Source organism: Syzygium oleosum, unplaced genomic scaffold, assembly GCF_021117445.2.
Source record: "Syzygium oleosum isolate NSW1041296 unplaced genomic scaffold, Sole_v2.1 Sole_v2.04, whole genome shotgun sequence".
NCBI lineage: Eukaryota > Viridiplantae > Streptophyta > Magnoliopsida > Myrtales > Myrtaceae > Syzygium > Syzygium oleosum.
In genome coordinates, this window is record NW_026607488.1 from 4792455 (window position 1) to 4811059 (window position 18605).

General features: G+C 38.9%; 4 protein-coding genes and 3 pseudogenes across 4 annotated transcripts; all 7 read left to right on the forward strand.

The window, feature by feature from the left end:
* The first annotated feature begins 797 nt into the window (after positions 1-797).
* LOC115674513 (lachrymatory-factor synthase-like) lies at positions 798-1347 on the forward strand. Its single transcript, XM_030596904.2, has one exon. The coding sequence runs from the start codon at positions 832-834 to the stop codon at positions 1336-1338; it is 507 nt and encodes a 168-aa protein (XP_030452764.1). The 5' UTR covers positions 798-831; the 3' UTR covers positions 1339-1347.
* A 1569-nt stretch (positions 1348-2916) lies between these two features.
* Positions 2917-4394, forward strand: LOC115674480 (lachrymatory-factor synthase-like; annotated as a pseudogene).
* A 1245-nt stretch (positions 4395-5639) lies between these two features.
* Positions 5640-6368, forward strand: LOC115674479 (lachrymatory-factor synthase-like). The gene has a single exon (XM_030596869.2). The coding sequence runs from the start codon at positions 5656-5658 to the stop codon at positions 6175-6177; it is 522 nt and encodes a 173-aa protein (XP_030452729.1). The 5' UTR covers positions 5640-5655; the 3' UTR covers positions 6178-6368.
* A 1549-nt stretch (positions 6369-7917) lies between these two features.
* LOC115674478 (lachrymatory-factor synthase-like) lies at positions 7918-8590 on the forward strand (annotated as a pseudogene).
* Positions 8591-11406: 2816 nt separating this feature from the next.
* Positions 11407-12220, forward strand: LOC115674511 (lachrymatory-factor synthase-like). The gene has a single exon (XM_030596903.2). It carries the CDS (start codon positions 11490-11492, stop codon positions 11994-11996), a length of 507 nt encoding a protein of 168 aa, XP_030452763.1. The 5' UTR covers positions 11407-11489; the 3' UTR covers positions 11997-12220.
* A 1887-nt stretch (positions 12221-14107) lies between these two features.
* On the forward strand, positions 14108-14733 carry LOC115674510 (lachrymatory-factor synthase-like; annotated as a pseudogene).
* A 3137-nt stretch (positions 14734-17870) lies between these two features.
* Positions 17871-18558, forward strand: LOC115674509 (lachrymatory-factor synthase-like). Its single transcript, XM_030596901.2, has one exon. The coding sequence runs from the start codon at positions 17917-17919 to the stop codon at positions 18421-18423; it is 507 nt and encodes a 168-aa protein (XP_030452761.1). The 5' UTR covers positions 17871-17916; the 3' UTR covers positions 18424-18558.
* The last annotated feature ends 47 nt before the right edge of the window (positions 18559-18605 follow it).

An 18605-nucleotide genomic window follows, 5' to 3' on the forward strand; every position in this document is an offset into this window, starting at 1 on the left:
AGTCCCGATTAGGTCACTCTTCATGAACTGATTCAACCTCCACAAATGGTTCTTGGGCCTATTTGATTGCCACGGGATCCACCGTGAGAACGGCGAGCCCGAACGTAAAGTTCGTGATTCTTTACTAATTTTACATAATTCGAGAAATCCTTACCAAAAAAAAAAAACATATTAAAAAATTAAAGGAAGAAGTATAATTTTGGTTTCTAAATTTCGTCGTGCCCCACACTCTACTTTATTATTAAAAATGGAAAACTATAAGCTCGCATTAACAAATAAATTACACGAGATTTAGTCTGGTGATTTTTACTTTTTAACCTTTTAATATTCAACATTTAAGGTTTGACTTTTCTTCACCACCGAGTATTCTCGCAGAATGTAAAAAAGAAAAAAAGTTATCTCAGTCTTCAGCAATGTGTCTCTGCTTGATTTGATTACTGGTAATGATCTTACAATCATACGCATTCATTTTATTTAGAATCTTTATAAACTTTGTCTCATTCCTTTTTATCCTTTGTTGGATTGTATACCAAGAGAAAGGGAATCTAGCAACCACTAGAGAAGTTTGGGCTTTATCTAATAAATATCTCCATCTTTGCCATCAACCCAGCAACTCTCTTTTTAAACATAATTAGATATTTCATTTGATAATTCTATTGATTGCACGTGTATCTCTCAAGATTGCACGTATATCTCCGCAATATCTTGATTGTGCATATCTTGATTAATAGATGTTACTAGCCTATAAATAGGACATATGGAATTACACAGAAAGTTCTCCAAATCTATTTTCGCAATATTCTTAATTTCTCTCTCGCTCTCGCTCTCTCTATGGCAGAAGAAACCCAACCAAGATGGGAAAGCAAGCTCATTGCAGAGCTGAAAGGGCCAACACCAGGCCAAGTGTGGCCATTCTTGGAGGACTTTTGCTACCTCCACAAGTTACTTCCCACCCTTGACATGTGCCAACAAGTCGAGGGCGTCCCGGGCCAGCCTGGGCTTGTCCGGTATGTTGCCTCCACCACGTTCGGCGACGGTTCAGACCCGTCGAAGATCAAGTGGGCCAATGAGCGGCTCATTGTGATGGACCCTAATGACAAGTGCTTCAGCTATGAGGTTTTGGACAACAATATTGGGTTAAAGTCCTATGTTGCCACAATTAGAGTGATGCCCATGAACGATCAGGATGATAAGATGGTTGGGTGCATGATTGAGTGGTCTTTTGTGGCTGATCCTGTTGAGGGTTGGGGGGGCCAAGATATGATGTCTTTCTTTGATTTTTGCCTCCAGTCTATGGCCAAGAAGATAGAAAGTGCAATTCAAGAAACTAGTGGGTGAAGTGAGAAAGATGCGATTGCTCTAGTTGATTGATTATGCATGCTTCAAATAATTCAGTAAGCTTGTGTTTGATATCTTGAGGTTATGTTTTGCATTTCTTGGAGATCTGACTCAGCATGAATTTCCTTTTTCTTTGCTTTATCTTTTTTTCTCACTTTAATATGAGTATTAAAGTTTAGATGTTTTCAATTAATTATGTAGGATTTTTTATAATCTATCCCCCCCCTTCTAAATATCTTATACCAACCCGATGAAGCGATTTTGTTCCTAAGTGCTCCTATGAGAATTGACTTTCACTGTCCTTATCAGCTAAGCTGGCTTTTTGCTCTTTCAGAAGCCAATTTATTTATATATATAAATCAAATTAGTTGTTCACCATCTCTTGTTCCTCCAATTTCCATAGTCACTTTGTTCGATTTGTGTAATGAAAGTTAATAGATATTGCCCTTCAAATCTAATGCGACAAAAAGAAAATATCAAAGAAGTCAAATAGAAACAAAATGCGGTTCGGTCTGCTTGTTAGTATGTACTCCCTGGAGAGAGTCACCCGCAAAGAAATTCATTATGAATCTTGAGATTTATAGCGTTACAATCGCTCTCAAGTGTTTCTCAGTCCAATTCATATAATACTAAAATCATATAATTGTTATCTCACAATCTCTTATAAAGAACTCTCTTAAAAAACTTATAGAGAGGAAACCTTAATACTCCTATTGTTTGCTCTGATTTGTACGAACCGAGAAAAATTTTGTTTTATGTGTTGTTCTGCGACTTGACGACTCGAACTAGGAAATTTGGATTTTCTTCTTTTAATATTTAATCTAAGATCAGAGTTTTCTTGGGGATAATGTCCCAATAAGAAGACATCCAAAAGACAGGCCATACTTCTACCAGGGGGTTTTCATATGCAGGCTCAAATTCGGAACATAAATTAGCACTAAACAAGATACTTAACTTTACTTAGGAAAAGAAAAGAACATTATAGATTTTAATATGGCTAATTGTTAAATCTGCCGCTAGTATAGCAGAACTTTTACACACTCACAATCGGATTATTGACATGTATACGTGAAGGTAAAAATGTGACCAAATTCTTTCACATGGCAATCATGCAATGTTAAATCCGTATTTTAATTCTTACACCAACAATGTACCTAACCAATTTTTGTTGGGTCGATGGCCTTACCAAAAACTAATTTAATTTTATTGGAAAAAAGCTGGCTAGTCACTCAAATAGACATTGGTAAATTTATACAATAGTTGGTAAATTTGAAGTATCGGTAAAAAAGACAGATGAAAGTTAATAAAAATTCAGAAAAATTGGTAATTTGCATACTATAAAAAAGAGTCACTAACTTCATAAAAGTATCACCAAGTTACTAATAAGTTATTGAAAAAATGAGGTTATTGTTGACGTTTTTTACCAATAGTTTTCGACACTTACCAACTCCAAAATTTCACTTGCATGAGAAGAAAAAAACCTGCCTTTTGAAAGCAGAACAGTATAATCATCTTGTTTCGTTTTTCCTTGTATTTTTTTCAAATTATGATTTGGAAATATACATTTAACTTAAAGTGATGGGTTATCGGGTTAGGCAGGTTTTCAAGTCTAACCTTAGGATCTTTGGTCATCCTAGGTTTGAGCCGCGGGCTCTCCAGGCTTAGGGTCAGGGGTCAAGGAGGCAACAAGTTGCTGAGTTTGTGTGCCGAAGTCCCCATTATTGGTGCTAGGCCGGCGTCTATTTGTCAAAAGAGCTAATGATATCAATGGTCCTTCAACTTTGACCCAACAAAAAATGCGGCCCCTGAACTTTACCATAATTTGCAATATGATCTCTGAAGTTTTAATTTGTTTTATGTGATCCTTGGAGTTTTGGTATATGTTCAATTTAGTCCATGAATTATATGAAATTATTAAATATTATCCTTGGAAGGACAATATTGAATATTTTCATATAGTGCCGGGACTAAATTGAACATGTATAAAAAGTTTAGGGACCAATAGAACAATTCAAAAGTTTATGGATGATATTACATATTGGGCTAAAGTTCCAAGATCACATTAAACAAATTAAAAGTTTAGGAATGACATTGTACATTGGGCCAAAGTTTAAGAGAAAAAAGTCTAATACCACAAAGTTAAATTTCCGGAAAAAAAAACTTTATTGAAAAATTTGAGCTAGACAATTAAAACCCCCTACTTCTTATGTCTAGTTAAATACTTTTTACATTCTTATTATCTTCGACCAAGAAAAAAAAACATTCTTATTATCTGAAAAATTTAAAGTTAACAATCATACCAAAGCACCCGGCATGTTTCTTTTTGAATAAATAATTCCTACATTGCTGTCCAACATTAAAATAATTTTCCCAATGAGATTAATGACAGCTGTAATTTCCTAACTCATAGTTAAGTGCCACGTGGACATTCTTGTACCTCCCTAAAAGTCTACAAATATAAGCTCTCTATTTACTCTCTTTTCATGTATGTTCTGGCGCAAAAGGAGTACTAAAGCATGAATCAGAGGAGTCCCAGTTGGTCACAGGTGGGAAGGCAAGGTCTCCACGTGAGTCACAAAGGCCAGTGCAGACCAAATCTGGCCACTCTTCATGGACTTCTTCAACATCCACAAATGGTTCCTGGACCTATCTGATTGCTACAGGATCCATGGCGAGAACGGCGAGCCCGGTTGCATGCGATACTTCGCCAGCTTCTCCCTCTCATCCGAAGGCACTGATGATATCAGCGAAAATTACCTCCTCAACTGATCCAAGGAGCGATTAGCTAGTCTAGATCCGATCGGACAAAACTTAAGTTACGAGATCTAATATCAGATTCAATTCATACCAGTCGATGATCAGGCCGTCCCTAGCAATGGAGTGTCGATGATCAGGCCGTCCCTAGCAATGGAGAAAGTGAAGGTGGATGCATGATCAAGTGGTCGTTCACGGTCAATCTTGTGGAAGGTTGGGTGTTGGAGGATTTGGCGAGGGAAGTATATGAGATGGGATTACAAGGCATGTCTAAGAAAATGGAGGATTCATTTGGGAATTAAATTCGCTGACAACTATAGTGTTTGGTTTTGCATATCCTGGTTTTGGGCTTCCATTACTATGATGTTACACCTTTTAGTCCTCTTTTTTCTTTTTTTTCCTTCACACACGTCCTTGTAATTAAAGGCCAGTATTAACGTAAAAGATGCGTGATCATCGTCAACAGTGCTTGTGCTTTTATGAATAAGAATAGGAAAGGTTCCAAAATTTGCAGTAGAAGCACAATCCATCTTGGAATTAGTAAGATCATGCAATCAAATTTTTTCAATGGGTCATTAATTTTTAGCGACTGAATAATCCCACATGGATTATTTCAATCGTTTCTCTCTACTACTATCGTCGGTTTATTTTGTTCTATTCTTAGTATTCATCATTTGCTTTTCTTTTTCTTTTTACCTCTTCCTTGAACAGGGTCTCCATCACCACCCGTCGACGCCGCTAGCCACAATAGGCAGGCCTACATCCAAGATGGCTGATGCAGCCACCACCACCTGCGTTGGTGGTTTGCATTACCGACGAAAAACTATAAGTATAATGTTAGTTTCTAAAGTTTGTCGTTCTCCACACTAGACTCTATTATTAAAGACAAAAAACTATAAGTTCGCATTAACAAATAACTTGCACGAGATTTAGTCGAGTGATCTTTACTTATGAAGCTTTTAATATTAAACATCTACGATTTGACTTTCCTTCACCACCGATTATTTCCACTAGGGCTCTTCGCAAAGCCGAATGCTTCTCGCTCACAGTCAGAGAATGTAAGAAACAAAAAGTTATCTCCCACTTCAACGATGTGTCCCTGCTTGACTTGATTAATGGTTATGATCTTCACAATCATACGCGTTCATTTTATTTAGAAGCTTTTTAAACTTTGTCTCACTTCCTTTTTCCTTTGTCTGATTGTATACCAAGAGAAAGGGAATCTAGCTCCCACAAGAGAGGGGGAATCTAGCTGCCCCATGTTTGGGCTTTTTCTAATAAATGTCTCCATCTTTGCCATAAACCTAACAACTCTCTCTCTCTCTCTCTCTCTCTCTCTCTCTCTTACACACACACACACACACAATCATACGCATTCATTTTATTTAGAAGCTTTTTAAACTTTGTCTCACTCCCTTTTTCCTTTGTCTGATTGTATACCAAGAGAAAGAGAATCTAGCTCCCACAAGAGAGAGGGAATCTAGCTGCCTCATGTTTGGGCTTTATCTAATAAATGTCTCCATCTGCCATAAACCTAACAGCTCTCTCTCTCTCTCTCTCTCAATGACAGAAGAAACCCAACCAAGATGGGAAGGCAAGCTCATTGCTGAGCTGAAAGGGCCAACACCAGACCAAGCGTGGCCATTCTTGGAGGACTTTTGCAACCTCCACAAGTTGCTTCCCACCCTGGACACGTGCCACCGAGTTGAGGGCATCTTGGGCCAGCCCGGCCTTGTTCGGTACGTCAGCTCCACCACGTTCGGCGACGACTCAGACTCGTCAAAGATCAAGTGGGCCAATGAGCGGCTCATCATGATGAACCCTAGTGACAAGTGCTTCAGCTATGAGGTCTTGGACAACAATATTGGGCTCAAGTCCTATGTTGCCACAATTAAAGTGATGCCGATGAACGATGGGGATGGTAAGATGGTCGGGTGCACGATTGAGTGGTCTTTTGTGTCTGATCCAGTCGAGGGTTGGGGGATCCAAGATATGCGGTCCCTCTTTGACTTTTATCTCCAATCTATGGCCAAGAAGATAGAAACTGCAATCCAAGAAGCTAGTGGTGAGGTGGGAAAGATGTGATGCCTCTTGTTGATTGACTATGCATGCTTTGAATAATCTTAATATGATTGTGTTTGATCTCTTAAAGATGTGTTTTGCATTACATGGAGATCTAATCTCAGCATAATATTTCCTTTTTCTTAATATGATTGTGTTTGATCTCTTATGACGTCCGACGATGAATGTGTAATCTGGAACTACTTGTATGAGCTTCCATTTCCGGCGATATCCATAACTGAGACTTTTACTTTGTTAATGTTTCATACTTTTCGCTTGTCTAAATATAAGTTGTGGTCAGTGGATTGTAGCAGTAGATAGTAGTTAGAGGCGATGATTCACTGCAATCGTTCAATTAAGAATACAAATGAAATTTGGGTAAACCTTGAAATCCAGGATAAGTTCCAAATTCCAAAGTATGTAAGGTAGGTTCTAGGTTCCAAAAATTTGAGAACTGATTTTGAGAAGTGGGTTTTAGGTTTCAGATGGAACTTGAACCAACCTTGAAATCGCTCATCCTCATGGAGAATTACAAAAATACAATCAGTTAAATGATCTTAAGTGATTCCCTACCATAGACTGCAATCAAAGTAACTCACACTTGTTATCTCACAATCTCATAAAAAAAAACTCACTCAGTAAACGCAAAGAGAAAACACTCAACATCCTCTTGTTTGACTTTAATATGTAACAACTAAGTGAACATTTGTTCTCACGAGACTTGCCGACTCAAACTAAAACCTTGATTTTCTTCATTTTGTCTTTAATCCAAAATAAGAGTCCACCAAATTTTGGACTCTGCTAAATTTGCTTGGAGATAAAGTCCCAGTTAGAACATAAATCATCTAACGATAAATGTGTAAATCAATTTTTACACTGGGGATGGACCTAAAACAAATTCTTATACTATTCACAGGAACGGCCTGTTAAAGTGAGATATTCCCATGTGTATTATATCTTAGTTGCATTTTGTTCTATTTTTCCGCAATTCGTAAGCCCGGTCTTGGTATATGTTATTTTTTGCTTAGTTTGGAATTTAACATATTGATAAGCAAGACAAATATTAGTTAGTTAGATTGATAGAAAAGATGGTAAATATGAAGAAGAAAACAAATAAATATTCAAAAGCAAATAAAATGAGACCTAGTAAATCAAAGCTAATAAAAAACCTAATTGGACAAAACTAGTAAATTACACAGACAAAGGTTGGTACATTCATATAATAGTTGATAAATTTGATGTGTTTAGAAGAAAGACAAATAAGGTCAATAAACAATGATAAAAGTTGATAAAATAAAAAATGAAATAAATCTTGGCGAGTAACTCAAATGAGGGCCGGTAATCAAAATTAGTTGGTAATTTCATTGAGAAGGTGAGTAACTCAAGTTAGAATTGATAACCAAAGCCAGTTGGTAATTCATTGAAAAAATTATAAAGAAGAAACCAAAAAAATGTTGATAAGCAAATAGAATTCCCCAAGGTCTGTAAAGATCCAAAGCTTCTCATGATTTCTCTCATTTGGCACACACTGACACCTAGAAAAGTCCCACAACCAGATGTGATTTCTACCTACCCCTGCTCATTCAAAATTTATTAATTATCTTGCCATACCTGCCATGATGCCTTGACTGAAAGCTGTATTTTCCCAACTCACATTTAAGTGCCACGTGGAGATCCTTGCACATTCTCAAGAGTATATATATACACACACCCTATTATCTCTCTCTTCAGCCATGTTTTGGCATAAATAAGGAGTACCAAAGCATGGATCAAACGGAGTCCTAATTAGGTCACAAGTGGGAAGGCAAGGTCTCTACTAGAGTCACAAAGGCCAGTGCAGACCAGATATGGCCACTCTACCTGGACTTCTTCAACCTCCACAAATGGTTTCCGGGCCTATCTAATTGCCACGGCATCCATGGTAGGAACGGCAAGCCTGGTTGCGTGTGATACTGCGCCGGCTCCTCCCTCTCGTCCGAAGGAACAAGCAACACGAGCGAGAATCGCCCCATCAGTTGGTCGAAGGAGCGACTGGTTGGTGTAGATCCACTCCGACAAAGCTTAAGCTACGAGATAATAGACTCTAATATCAAGTTCACTTCGTACGTGTAGATGGTCAGGATTGTCCCTAGCGATGGAGATGGTGACAGTGGGTGCACGATCGAGTGGTCATTCGCGGTCGATCCGGGTGGATGTTGGAAGATTTGGTGAGGAAATTTGAGGTGGGGTTACAAGGCATGGCTAAGAAGATGGAGGATTCCTTTGGGAATTAAATTAGCCGACAATTTTGACTTTTTCTTCACGCGCGTTCTTTTCACATGAAGGCAATTATTCATGTAAGAGGAGTCCGGTGTTTGTGGTCTGGTCGTGCTTGTATTTTCATTGGTTAGTGGACCAAAGCCTTAAAAGTTATAGCAAGTGCTATCGCATTCGAAAATTAGGCAATCAAATTTTCATACGAGGTCCGTCAATTTTAGGGGACAGAAACATCGTACGTGTGTGGCTTATTTCAATCGTTTCTCTGTTATAATCACCGCACGTCGCCAGTGCTAGACAACATAGTCGAGCCTTCATCCACTGCGGCCACCAACACCTGCGTTGGGCCTCTCATCGAGTCTCGCCGCAGTCATCAAAGGAAACTCTTGTTTTAAGATCTTAAACTGGAAAAAGAAGAATCGAACTTCTTCAAAACCCTTATCATTTAATCAAATCAAACCAAAAAGCAAATGTTCGAGAGCACAAAGCCAAAACCTATCCATCACGCGATGGACCCATCGATGATGGAAAGATATCAGGAGATCGAATGGGAGCAACCATCGTGATTCTCTCCGATCCGATCTTCATTCGAAGTTGAAAAGCATGTCCGGACTAATTTCCAAATTGGACTGTCCCAATCATTCATCCGTATTTCGAGTGAATTTGGCTTTTAGTTCCCTGCCGAGTACTCCGAGTTTCTAAAACATCTACGCATAAATTATTGGACCCATTTGGAATCATGTGAAATTTTCTTTTTATTAAAAAAATGTCTTCTTTTGATATTTAGACTTATCCAGAAATTACCCGCTTTACTTAATTAGCAGCTTATTTATCTTCATGGCACAAAGGCTGAGGAATGCGCTCTTTGCAAGTATGATTTCTCTCCCCTTTTGTTTTTTGGCAAAAAAATATTGATATCATTCACTTTAAAGAGTTTAGTGAAGACAAGTCTAAAGTTTCAGAATATAGCAAATCATAATGGGTTAGCGAGAAATCCATGACCCAATTACAAGGTAGGCAATTCGTCCATTGGACCTTAATAATTCAATCCGCAATTTTGTTGGTTTCCCTTCTGCAGTGGGCTAGAGAAAGGCCCGAGAAACTCCTCATAAGCTTGTGGGTCCGGTCTACAATTGCTTTCCACGAGTACTTTGCAATCAGTCTCCACACTAAGCTTCAGTTCAGATTGGGGAGAGAGACAAAGTAGGGTTTCACATAATGCCATTGCTTCCGCTACTTGAAACCCTACTTTATCTCCCCTTTTAAAGACCGACAAACTTGTGCTCCGGATGAAGTCGAATTCGATGATGGCTGTGTTTGGGAATAGCTTTGCAAAGCCCTTTGGACTTCTAAAGGCTTTTGAGCAAATGCTAGTATGATTGGCATTTATTTTTGAGAGCCCATTTTCTAAATGTTAGCATTTCCAAAGCCTTGTAAAGTCGTTTAGCTCAAGGCTCTCTCCCACCTGCTTTGGCTTTCTGGCTTTCCCAGCATGCAATAAGACTTGAATTAATGAATTTTTTGAATTTTCAATCTTACCCTTATTCGCTAATCATAATTCCACTTTTACCCCTTTTTAACATAAAAACCTGATATGTTGCCTTTCTCTTCCGTTGCCTAATGAAATGCAGCTCACTCGCCTCTCACTGTTCACCTTGTGAACGCAGCTCAGTTGGTGACATCGCTTGCTTGGTTGCCTCCGGTCGCCTGGTCGATGGTTGTCGCCAATTGCCTAGGGTCTAGCGATCTCGAAGGCTTTGCCCGGGCTTTGAAATAATCCCTAGAGCTTGAAGTCATAAAACTTGTATTGAAAGTGTAATAGAGTCCTAACATTTGAGTCTTAAAACTTGTCAAATTAGTTATCTACCCATGTAGGGATGGAGCGACACAAGTTTTGAGAATTCAAGAAAAGGTCACGATGAGATGAGCCGTTTCCCGCCTTTGTGTTTAGCTTCTCAATGTTATTAAAGGAAGCCCGGACGGCAAGAAATCCCATACTGCAAAGGGCATGGCATAAGGGGCATGGTGACTTGACGTCATCCCTTACCTTGCTCCGGCTTATTAGTTTTATGATAAATATTAAGTTATTGACATATGTGTGGGGAAAATTAACCAAAAAGTCATAAACATATTGCACTTGTGCCAATTTAGTCATAAAACTTTCAATTGTACCAATTGAGGATAAACCTTTTCACATTTTGCCAATTGATTCCATTCGGTCAATTTTCGCCGGAAATCATTGATGTGGATGCCAGTAGTGCCTTGTAGGACGGGTGCCGCCGACGTAAACAATTATTTATAATTTATAATTTCTTCAAATTTTTTTTATTTTTGGTTTTCTCTTTTTCTTTTTGTCTTTCTTTTTCTTTTTTTTTCCCCACCAAGTTTGGAGAGGGTAATCGTTTGACCCTCACCGGTCACAAGTGAGGGCTGGTTGACCCTTGCCAACCACAAGCGAGGGCCATCAAGGCACCGCAAGTCGTGGGTGAGGTCGGTCGGCCCTTGCCTGTGATCGATGAGGGTTGGCCAACGACTCTCATTGGGCTTGGAAGAAAAAAAAAGATAAAGAAAGAAAAAAAAAGAAAAGAAAGAAGAATAAAAAAATTGAGAAATTATAAAAAATTATAAAAATTTATCTATGTCAGCATCGCTCGTGTCACGTAAGACTCTCGGTGTCCACGTCAGTGATTTCCAGTTAAAATTAGCTAGATGAGCTCAATTAGTAAAACTTGAAAATGTTTAGAACTCAATTCACACAACAGAAAGGTTTAGGATTGAATTGGCACAAATATAATAAGTTTATGACTTTTTTTTGTAATTATCCCATGTATGTGTAAACAACTATAATATCAAAATGAGCGACAATTTCCTAAATAAGTTAGTTACTTTAACCATCTGACTCAATGGGGACAAATCATAATTTTCAAAGCACGAATTTCTATATGACCAAAAAAAAGCACGAATTTCTAAAATGAATTGTATACCAGGAGAAAGGAAATTTAGCTACCACATGTTTGGGCTTTATCTAATAAACGTCTCCATCTTTGCCATAAATCCAACAGTTCTCCCTCTCTCTCTCAATGGCAGAAGAAACCCAACCAAGATGGGAAGGCAAGCTCATTGCTGAGCTGAGAGGGCCAACACCGGACCAAGCGTGGCCATTCCTGGCGGATTTTTGCAACATCCACAAGTTGCTTCCCTCCATAGACACGTGCCACCAAGTCGAGGGCGTCCCAGGCCAGCCTGGCCTCGTCCGGTACTGCGCCTCCACCGTGTCCAGCGACGACTCTGACCCGTCGAAGATCAAGTGGGTCACTGAGCGGCTCCTCATGATGGATCCTAGTGACAAGTGCTTCAGCTATGAGGTTGTGGACAACAATATTGGGATCAAGTCCTATGTTGCCACGATTAGAGTGCTGCCCATGAATGATGAGGATGGTAAGATGGTTGGGTGCATGATTGAGTGGTCCTTTGTGGCTGATCCAGTTGAGCGTTGGGGGCTCCAAGATATGAGGTCTTACTTTGATTTTTGCGTCAAATCTGTGGCCAAGAAGATAGAAAGTGCAATTCAAGAAGCTAGTGGGTGAATTCAGAAAACGTGATCTCTCTTGTTGATTGATTAAGAATGCTTTTATATACTTTAGTATGACTCTGTTTGATCTCTTAAGGTTGTGTTTTGCATTTCCTGGACCTTCAATCTCCGCGTGAATTTCCTTTTTCTTTGCTTCATCTTGTCCTCTGAATTTTGATTTCAGTACTAATGATCAAATTCTTTCAATTAATAATTTAGGCTTATCTCTTGTGAAGTCTCCATATATTGAATTTTTTTTTCTATTTTGCTTTTTATAATTCATTGAATAGGTTATAAGTATAGAGGTAGCTTGTCCCCTCCCCACCAACCCCCACCCGCTCCTCTGAAAATCTTATGCCAACCTGATGATGCGATTTTTGATCCATGTGCTCACTCTAAGAATTTAGTTCCACAGACCTTATCAGCTAAGCTGGCTTTTTGCTCCTTCAGAAGCTATATGTAAATCAAATTAATTGTTCACCATCTCATGTTTCCATAATGACTTTGTTATATGTGTGTAATGACAAAATATTGTGAAAATAATACATAAGTTAATAGATCTTGCAATTCAAACCTAATACAAGAAGAAAAAAGTATCAAAGAAATTAATAAAAAACAATATGGACATCGAAGATTTATGTGGTTCGATCGGAGTGCTAATACCTACTCCTTAAAGAGAGTCGCTGGCAAAGAAATCCACTATAAATCTAGAGAATTATAGAATTACAATTGCTCAATCGCTCTCAAGTGTTTTCCAATCCCATATAACACTCGAAGCAAATTTACAAGTATGATATTACAATCTTTCATAGAGAACTCACTCAAAAACTCTAAGGAAAAACCTTAACACTATTCTTGTTTGCTCATATGAATACTAATAGAAATTTTTTTTGTTTTTATGTGTTCTTATGTGACTTGACGTGGACTCCACTAAATTTGCTTGGAAATAATGTCCTAATTCAGAATACATTCAAAGTACGAGCCACACTTCTACCAGGCTAGTTTCGTATACAAGCTCAAACTCGAGAAATAATTTAATACTAAATAAAGTGCTTAATTGTACTTAGGAAAACATAAATATATAGGTTTTGTTATGGATAATTATTAGATCCGCGGCCAGTGTAACAAAACTTTCATACACTCACAATCGGATTATTGAAATGGATACCTGAAGGGCAAAAGGTGACTAATTTGTTCCGCGTGTCAATCATCAAACGATGAATCTAAGAATCAACTCTTACACTGGCCATAGACCTAACCAAAAACTAGTTAGTAAGGTGTTGGAAAAAAAAAAGAAAAATGAAATTTAATAAAAGATTAGAATATTTGGTAATTTGCCTCCCGTAAAAAAGAGTCGTTGACTTCGTAAAAGTATCGCTAAGTTACTAATAAATACCAGAAAGTTAGGTTGTCTGTGACGTCTTCCACCAATATTATTTTTACACTTACCAACTCCTTCATAATTTTATTAGCACGAAAAGAAAACCTGCTTTTTGAAAATGGAACAGTATAATCGTCCTGTCTCGTTTTCCTCGGATCTTAATTATGATTTCGAAATATAAATTTTACTTTATGGGGCTGGGTTCTCAGGTCAGGCGGCCAATCTTTGGTCATCCCGGGTCCGAGCCCTCGGTTCTCAATGGCTCTGGGTCAGGGGTCAAAGATGCATCAAGGGGCTGAGTTTGCTTGCCGGAAGCTCAACTGTTGATGCTAGGCCGGGCTATTTGTCGAAAACATTTTGTACCCTCATGCACTCACCCAAAAAGAAAAAAAAAAAAGTCTAACACAATAGGAGTCAATTTTCGGTGAAAACAACTTTCTTGGTAAAAATATTATGACCAATTCCTAGCTTGAGCTAGAGAACCGAATCCCCCTACTTCTTACGTCAAATTTATATGAATATTCTTACATTCTTATAATCTTAAACATGTAAAGTCAACAATCACACCAAAGCACCCTAGAGGTTTCTTGTTTGAATAATTAATTACTCGATACCTGTCAAACATTAAAATAGTTGCCCTAGAGAGATTAGTCGATGCCATATGTGCCTTCTCTACCTACTCCTGCTCATTCGAGATTTTAATTAATTACCTTGCTATGCCTGTCATGATGCTATATAGAGCATGTTTAGGCATAAAAAGGGTGTACTAAAGCATGGATCAAACGGAGTTCCGATTAGGTCGCAAGTGGGAAGGCAAGGTCTCTACTACAGTCGCAAAGGCCAGTGCAGACCAGATATGGCCACTCTTCGTGGATTTCTTCAACCTCCACAAATGGTTCCCAGGCCTATCTGATTGCCACGGCATCCATGGCAGCAATGGCGAGCCCGGTTGCGTGCGGTACTGCGCCGGCTTCTCCCTCTCGTCCGAAGGTACAAGCGACGCAAGCGAGAACCACCCCGTCCGCTGGTCCAAGGAGCGATTGATCAGTATAGATCCGATCGGATGAATCTTGAGCTACGAGATGGTGGACTCCAACATCGGGTTCACTTCATACGTGTCGACGGTCAAGGTTGTTCCTAGCGACGGAGACGGCGAAGGTGGGTGCACGATCGAGTGGTCGTTCGCCGTCGATCCGGTGGAAGGGTGGGTGTTGGAGAATTTAGTGAGGAAATATGAGGTGGGGTTACAAGGCATGGCTAAGAAGATGGAGGATTCATTGGGGAATTAAATAAGCCGACAATTTTGACTTGGTTGTTGCGTGTTTTGATTTTATATATCCGGGTTTCTAGAGTGTTCTTGGTTACTGTTTAACTTTTCTCCTCTTTACTTTTTTTTCCTTCACACAGGCCGTCGTAATTAAAAAGGCAATCATTAATGTAAGAGACGTGCGGTGTTCGTTCACTCGGGCTTGTACTTTAGCGAATGAAAATTACCTAATCAGCCTTAATTTATTGTATAATATCAATTTAATCTTAAAATTTTTAATTTTTATCAATTTAATCCTAAACCTTTACATAAAATTACAATTTAGTCCTTCAGATTAATTTTCTCTCGAAATCGCTGAAGTGACAATTCAATCATTGTCAGCCGTCCTACGTGGCACACTGTCAGGTTGTCGATTTTATGTAAAAAATTGATCGGAATGACTACATTAGAATTTTAAATCAAGATTTATGACTAAATTGATAAAAATGAAAAAGTTTAAGACTGAATTATTATATGTAGGATTGATTGGATAATTTCCTCCTCTTACGAAATAGTGCATAAAAAATTCTAACATTCGTAGAAATTGTGCAATTAAGTTCTTTTATCAGTAGGGGTGAGCATTGATCCAGCGTCAACCCTGGACTAGCCCATTCCGGTCGGTTTTGGTCCTGTTCCCAGAGAATTGGGCCAGTCCTTGGTCTTAGGATCCCTGGATCTTGCATTGTGCGAGTTGGTCCTTGGTCTTGGGATTTTACGGTTGGTCCACCCGGGCCAATATTGTATTATATATTTTTATCTACTCTAAACCCTACCCTAGCTCCTCCGCCTCTATTCTTTCTTATGCGATTTTGCCATGTAAAATTGTAAATTAGGAAGTAGAAACCTGCTTAACCTAGCCTTGATTTGATCCCAAAAAAAAATAAAATAGAAACCCTCTTCCTCGTCTCGCTTTGTTCGCTCGCCGCTTGCCTAGGAAACCCTCTTCCTCACCTTGCTTTGTTTGCTCGCTGCTTGACTTTGTTCGCTTGCCTCGGCCTCGTTGGCCCTGCTCGCCTCGCTCCCTCTGTTCGCTCGCCTTGCAGGTGTTAAATCATGTCCTCACTTTGCTATGTTTGTCATTCATTTGAATAGATAAGTGTGTTCGACCAAAAAAAAAAAACAAAGAATAGATAAGTGTGGTTTTTGGTTGTTGCATGTCTGTGTACTAAGTAAAAAATGTGAGGGCTTCGACGATTACTAATTTCACGTTGGTATATTTAGGTGAACTTTATGAATTCAGATAACATGTCTACTGAAGTGAAGGGATATCATGAGATGAGTTTGATTATGATATCGCCGGGCCATGGATTTGTAGAAGACTTAAAAGAGTCAATCAAGGTATCTACTAATGATCCTTGAAGTTGAGTGAATATAAGTGGTGAGATGTTCTATCAATTGCACTGATAGTATTTTCAGTTTAAAACTTTTGTTAAGTATTAATTATGTATGTTGTTTATTTTGTTTTTAGGTGTTTAGAAGTTGAAGCGATCTTTTAAAAATAAGTTCTATAATTCATGGTTTATATTACGTATTTTGAACTTCTTATGATTTAATTATATTTCCCGTATTCGTTTTTTATGGTTTGTTGCTTTTAACAAATGTAGATTTCTGTTGTTATCTTATTTTAGATTTATGTTTGATGCGTGCCGGTATTCATAGTTTGGTTGCTCAATGTCGTATTGTTGATGGATATGAAATTTGAAAGAGATGTTTGTCCTTTCAAGGAATATAAAAAATGAAACAAAAGAATAATTGATTATTTCCGAGTTGACTTTGGAAGCGCACTGGACTCATATCGGTCCCAGGCTTAACAGGCTCGGTCCCCGTTCTTAGAAATTGGGGACCAACACCGGACAAGTTAGGTCGGATTGGTCCCAAGGTTAGGTGCTAGACCGGCTCAATCCGGACCATACTCACCCCTATTTATCTGCGCCGTGTGATGACATATTCCAATCGTCTCTCTCTACTGCATGTTACATAACTTATTTTGCTTCATTTTATCATTAATCATTTTTCTTTGCCTTTTCTTTTCCCCTCTTCCTTCTCCTTCTTGCCTGGTCAGCTTGAACAGAGTCACCATCACCGCCGGTCGCCGCCGCCAGCCACCATAGACGGGCCACCATCAACTACAACCACCACCACCTGTGTCGGCCCTCTCATTGGGTCTCCTCGTAGTCATCGAAGAACACTCTTATTTTATGATATTAATCTCGAGAAGGAAGAACGGAACTTCTTCAAAATCCAACTCCTATCAATCGAAACAAAAGAAAACATTTGGGAGGACAAAGCTAAAACCTATCTCGATTATGTGGTGAGGCAATCGATGATGGAAAGATGTCGTGAAGCTCCGATCGTATTCCACCTCTTCTCCTCCTAGTTTACAATACCATTTTTGCATCAAGCAACTACCCAGAAACCCAGTTACAGATGTTTCAATCTGCAAGTTTCGATTTATGTGTCAAAATGAAGTTAATCCTGACAATAAACTGAAGACTTCGCCGATGCACGAACTCGTGGGAAATTGAAATTATTGACCTTGTTTTGCGCCCCCATCTTTGTTTGTGTTTCTCCACTGACTTTACATTGGATTCAGGACATAGCGCCATTTTTATAAAATTTTCCCTTCGTTTGATAGTGCTTCTAATTGATGGAGTCAGAGATAATTACATCCTTCGAGATATGTTTAATTTTATAATACTAAGTAATAATATAGTACCCTGTTAAGTCAATGGAGATTGACATCATGCTGCACATAAGCTTCCACTAATGAGTAAAAAGAATATTTTAGTCAGAAAAGCAAATTCTACCGCGGCCTCCCATGTCCCCAGAGTTTCCAAATATTGCAAAATTGTAAAATCACGAAAAGATTTGCTCATTGAATTGTTGTTTTCTGTGTAAGATAAAATAGCTTCTAGCAATAGGTTACTTTAGAAAAAAGATAAGAAGACTCGGCTAATAATAGTTGTGATGCAAATTAAAGATCTTCTGTGGGTAAAATAGATTTCACGATAAATCTTAAAGCTATTGACATGTAAACAGCTAGGATCTAAAAATGATCGACAATTTCCTAAATCTACTTACTCACTTTAACCATCTTACTCATTGTAACTTTTTAAAAAAAATTCTAAATATGTTGTAAACCAGGGGAAAGGGATCTACACAACCACAAGTTTGGGCCTTATCTAATAGATGTCTCCATCTTTGCCATAAACCCAACAATTCTCTCTCTCTCTCTCTCTCTCTCTCTCAATGGCAGAAGAAACCCAACCAAGATGGGAAGGCAAGGCCATAGCTGAGCTGAAAGGGCCAACACCAGAACAAGTGTGGCCATTCTTGGCGGATTTTTGCAACCTCCACAAGTTGCTTCCCACCATCGACACGTGCGACCGAGTCGAGGGCGTCCAGGGCCAGCCTGGCCTCGTCAGGTACTGCGCCTCCACCGCGTCCGGCGACGACTCGGACCCATCGAAGATCAAGTGGGCCAACGAGAGGCTCCTCATGATGGACTCTAGCGAGAAGTGCTTCAGCTATGAGGTCTTGGACAACAATGTTGGGTTCAAGAGCTATGTTGCCACAGTTCGAGTGATGCCTGTGAATGGTGGGGACGGTAAGATGGGTGGGTGCATGATTGAGTGGTCTTTTGTGTCTGATCCAATTGAGGGTTGGGAGCACCAAGATTTGATCTCTTACATTGATTTTTGCCTCCAATCTATGGCCAAGAAGATAGAAAGTGCAATTCAAGAATCTAGTGGGTGAAGGGAGAATGATGTGATCTCTCTTGTTGATAGATTATGCATGCTTTAGATGATTTCAAAATGATCGTGTTTGATCTCTTATTTTCGGGCTTTGCATTTCTTGGAGATCTAATTTCAGCATGATTTACTTCTTGGAGATCTGATCTCAGCATGAATGACCTTTTTCTTTACTTTATCTTCCTT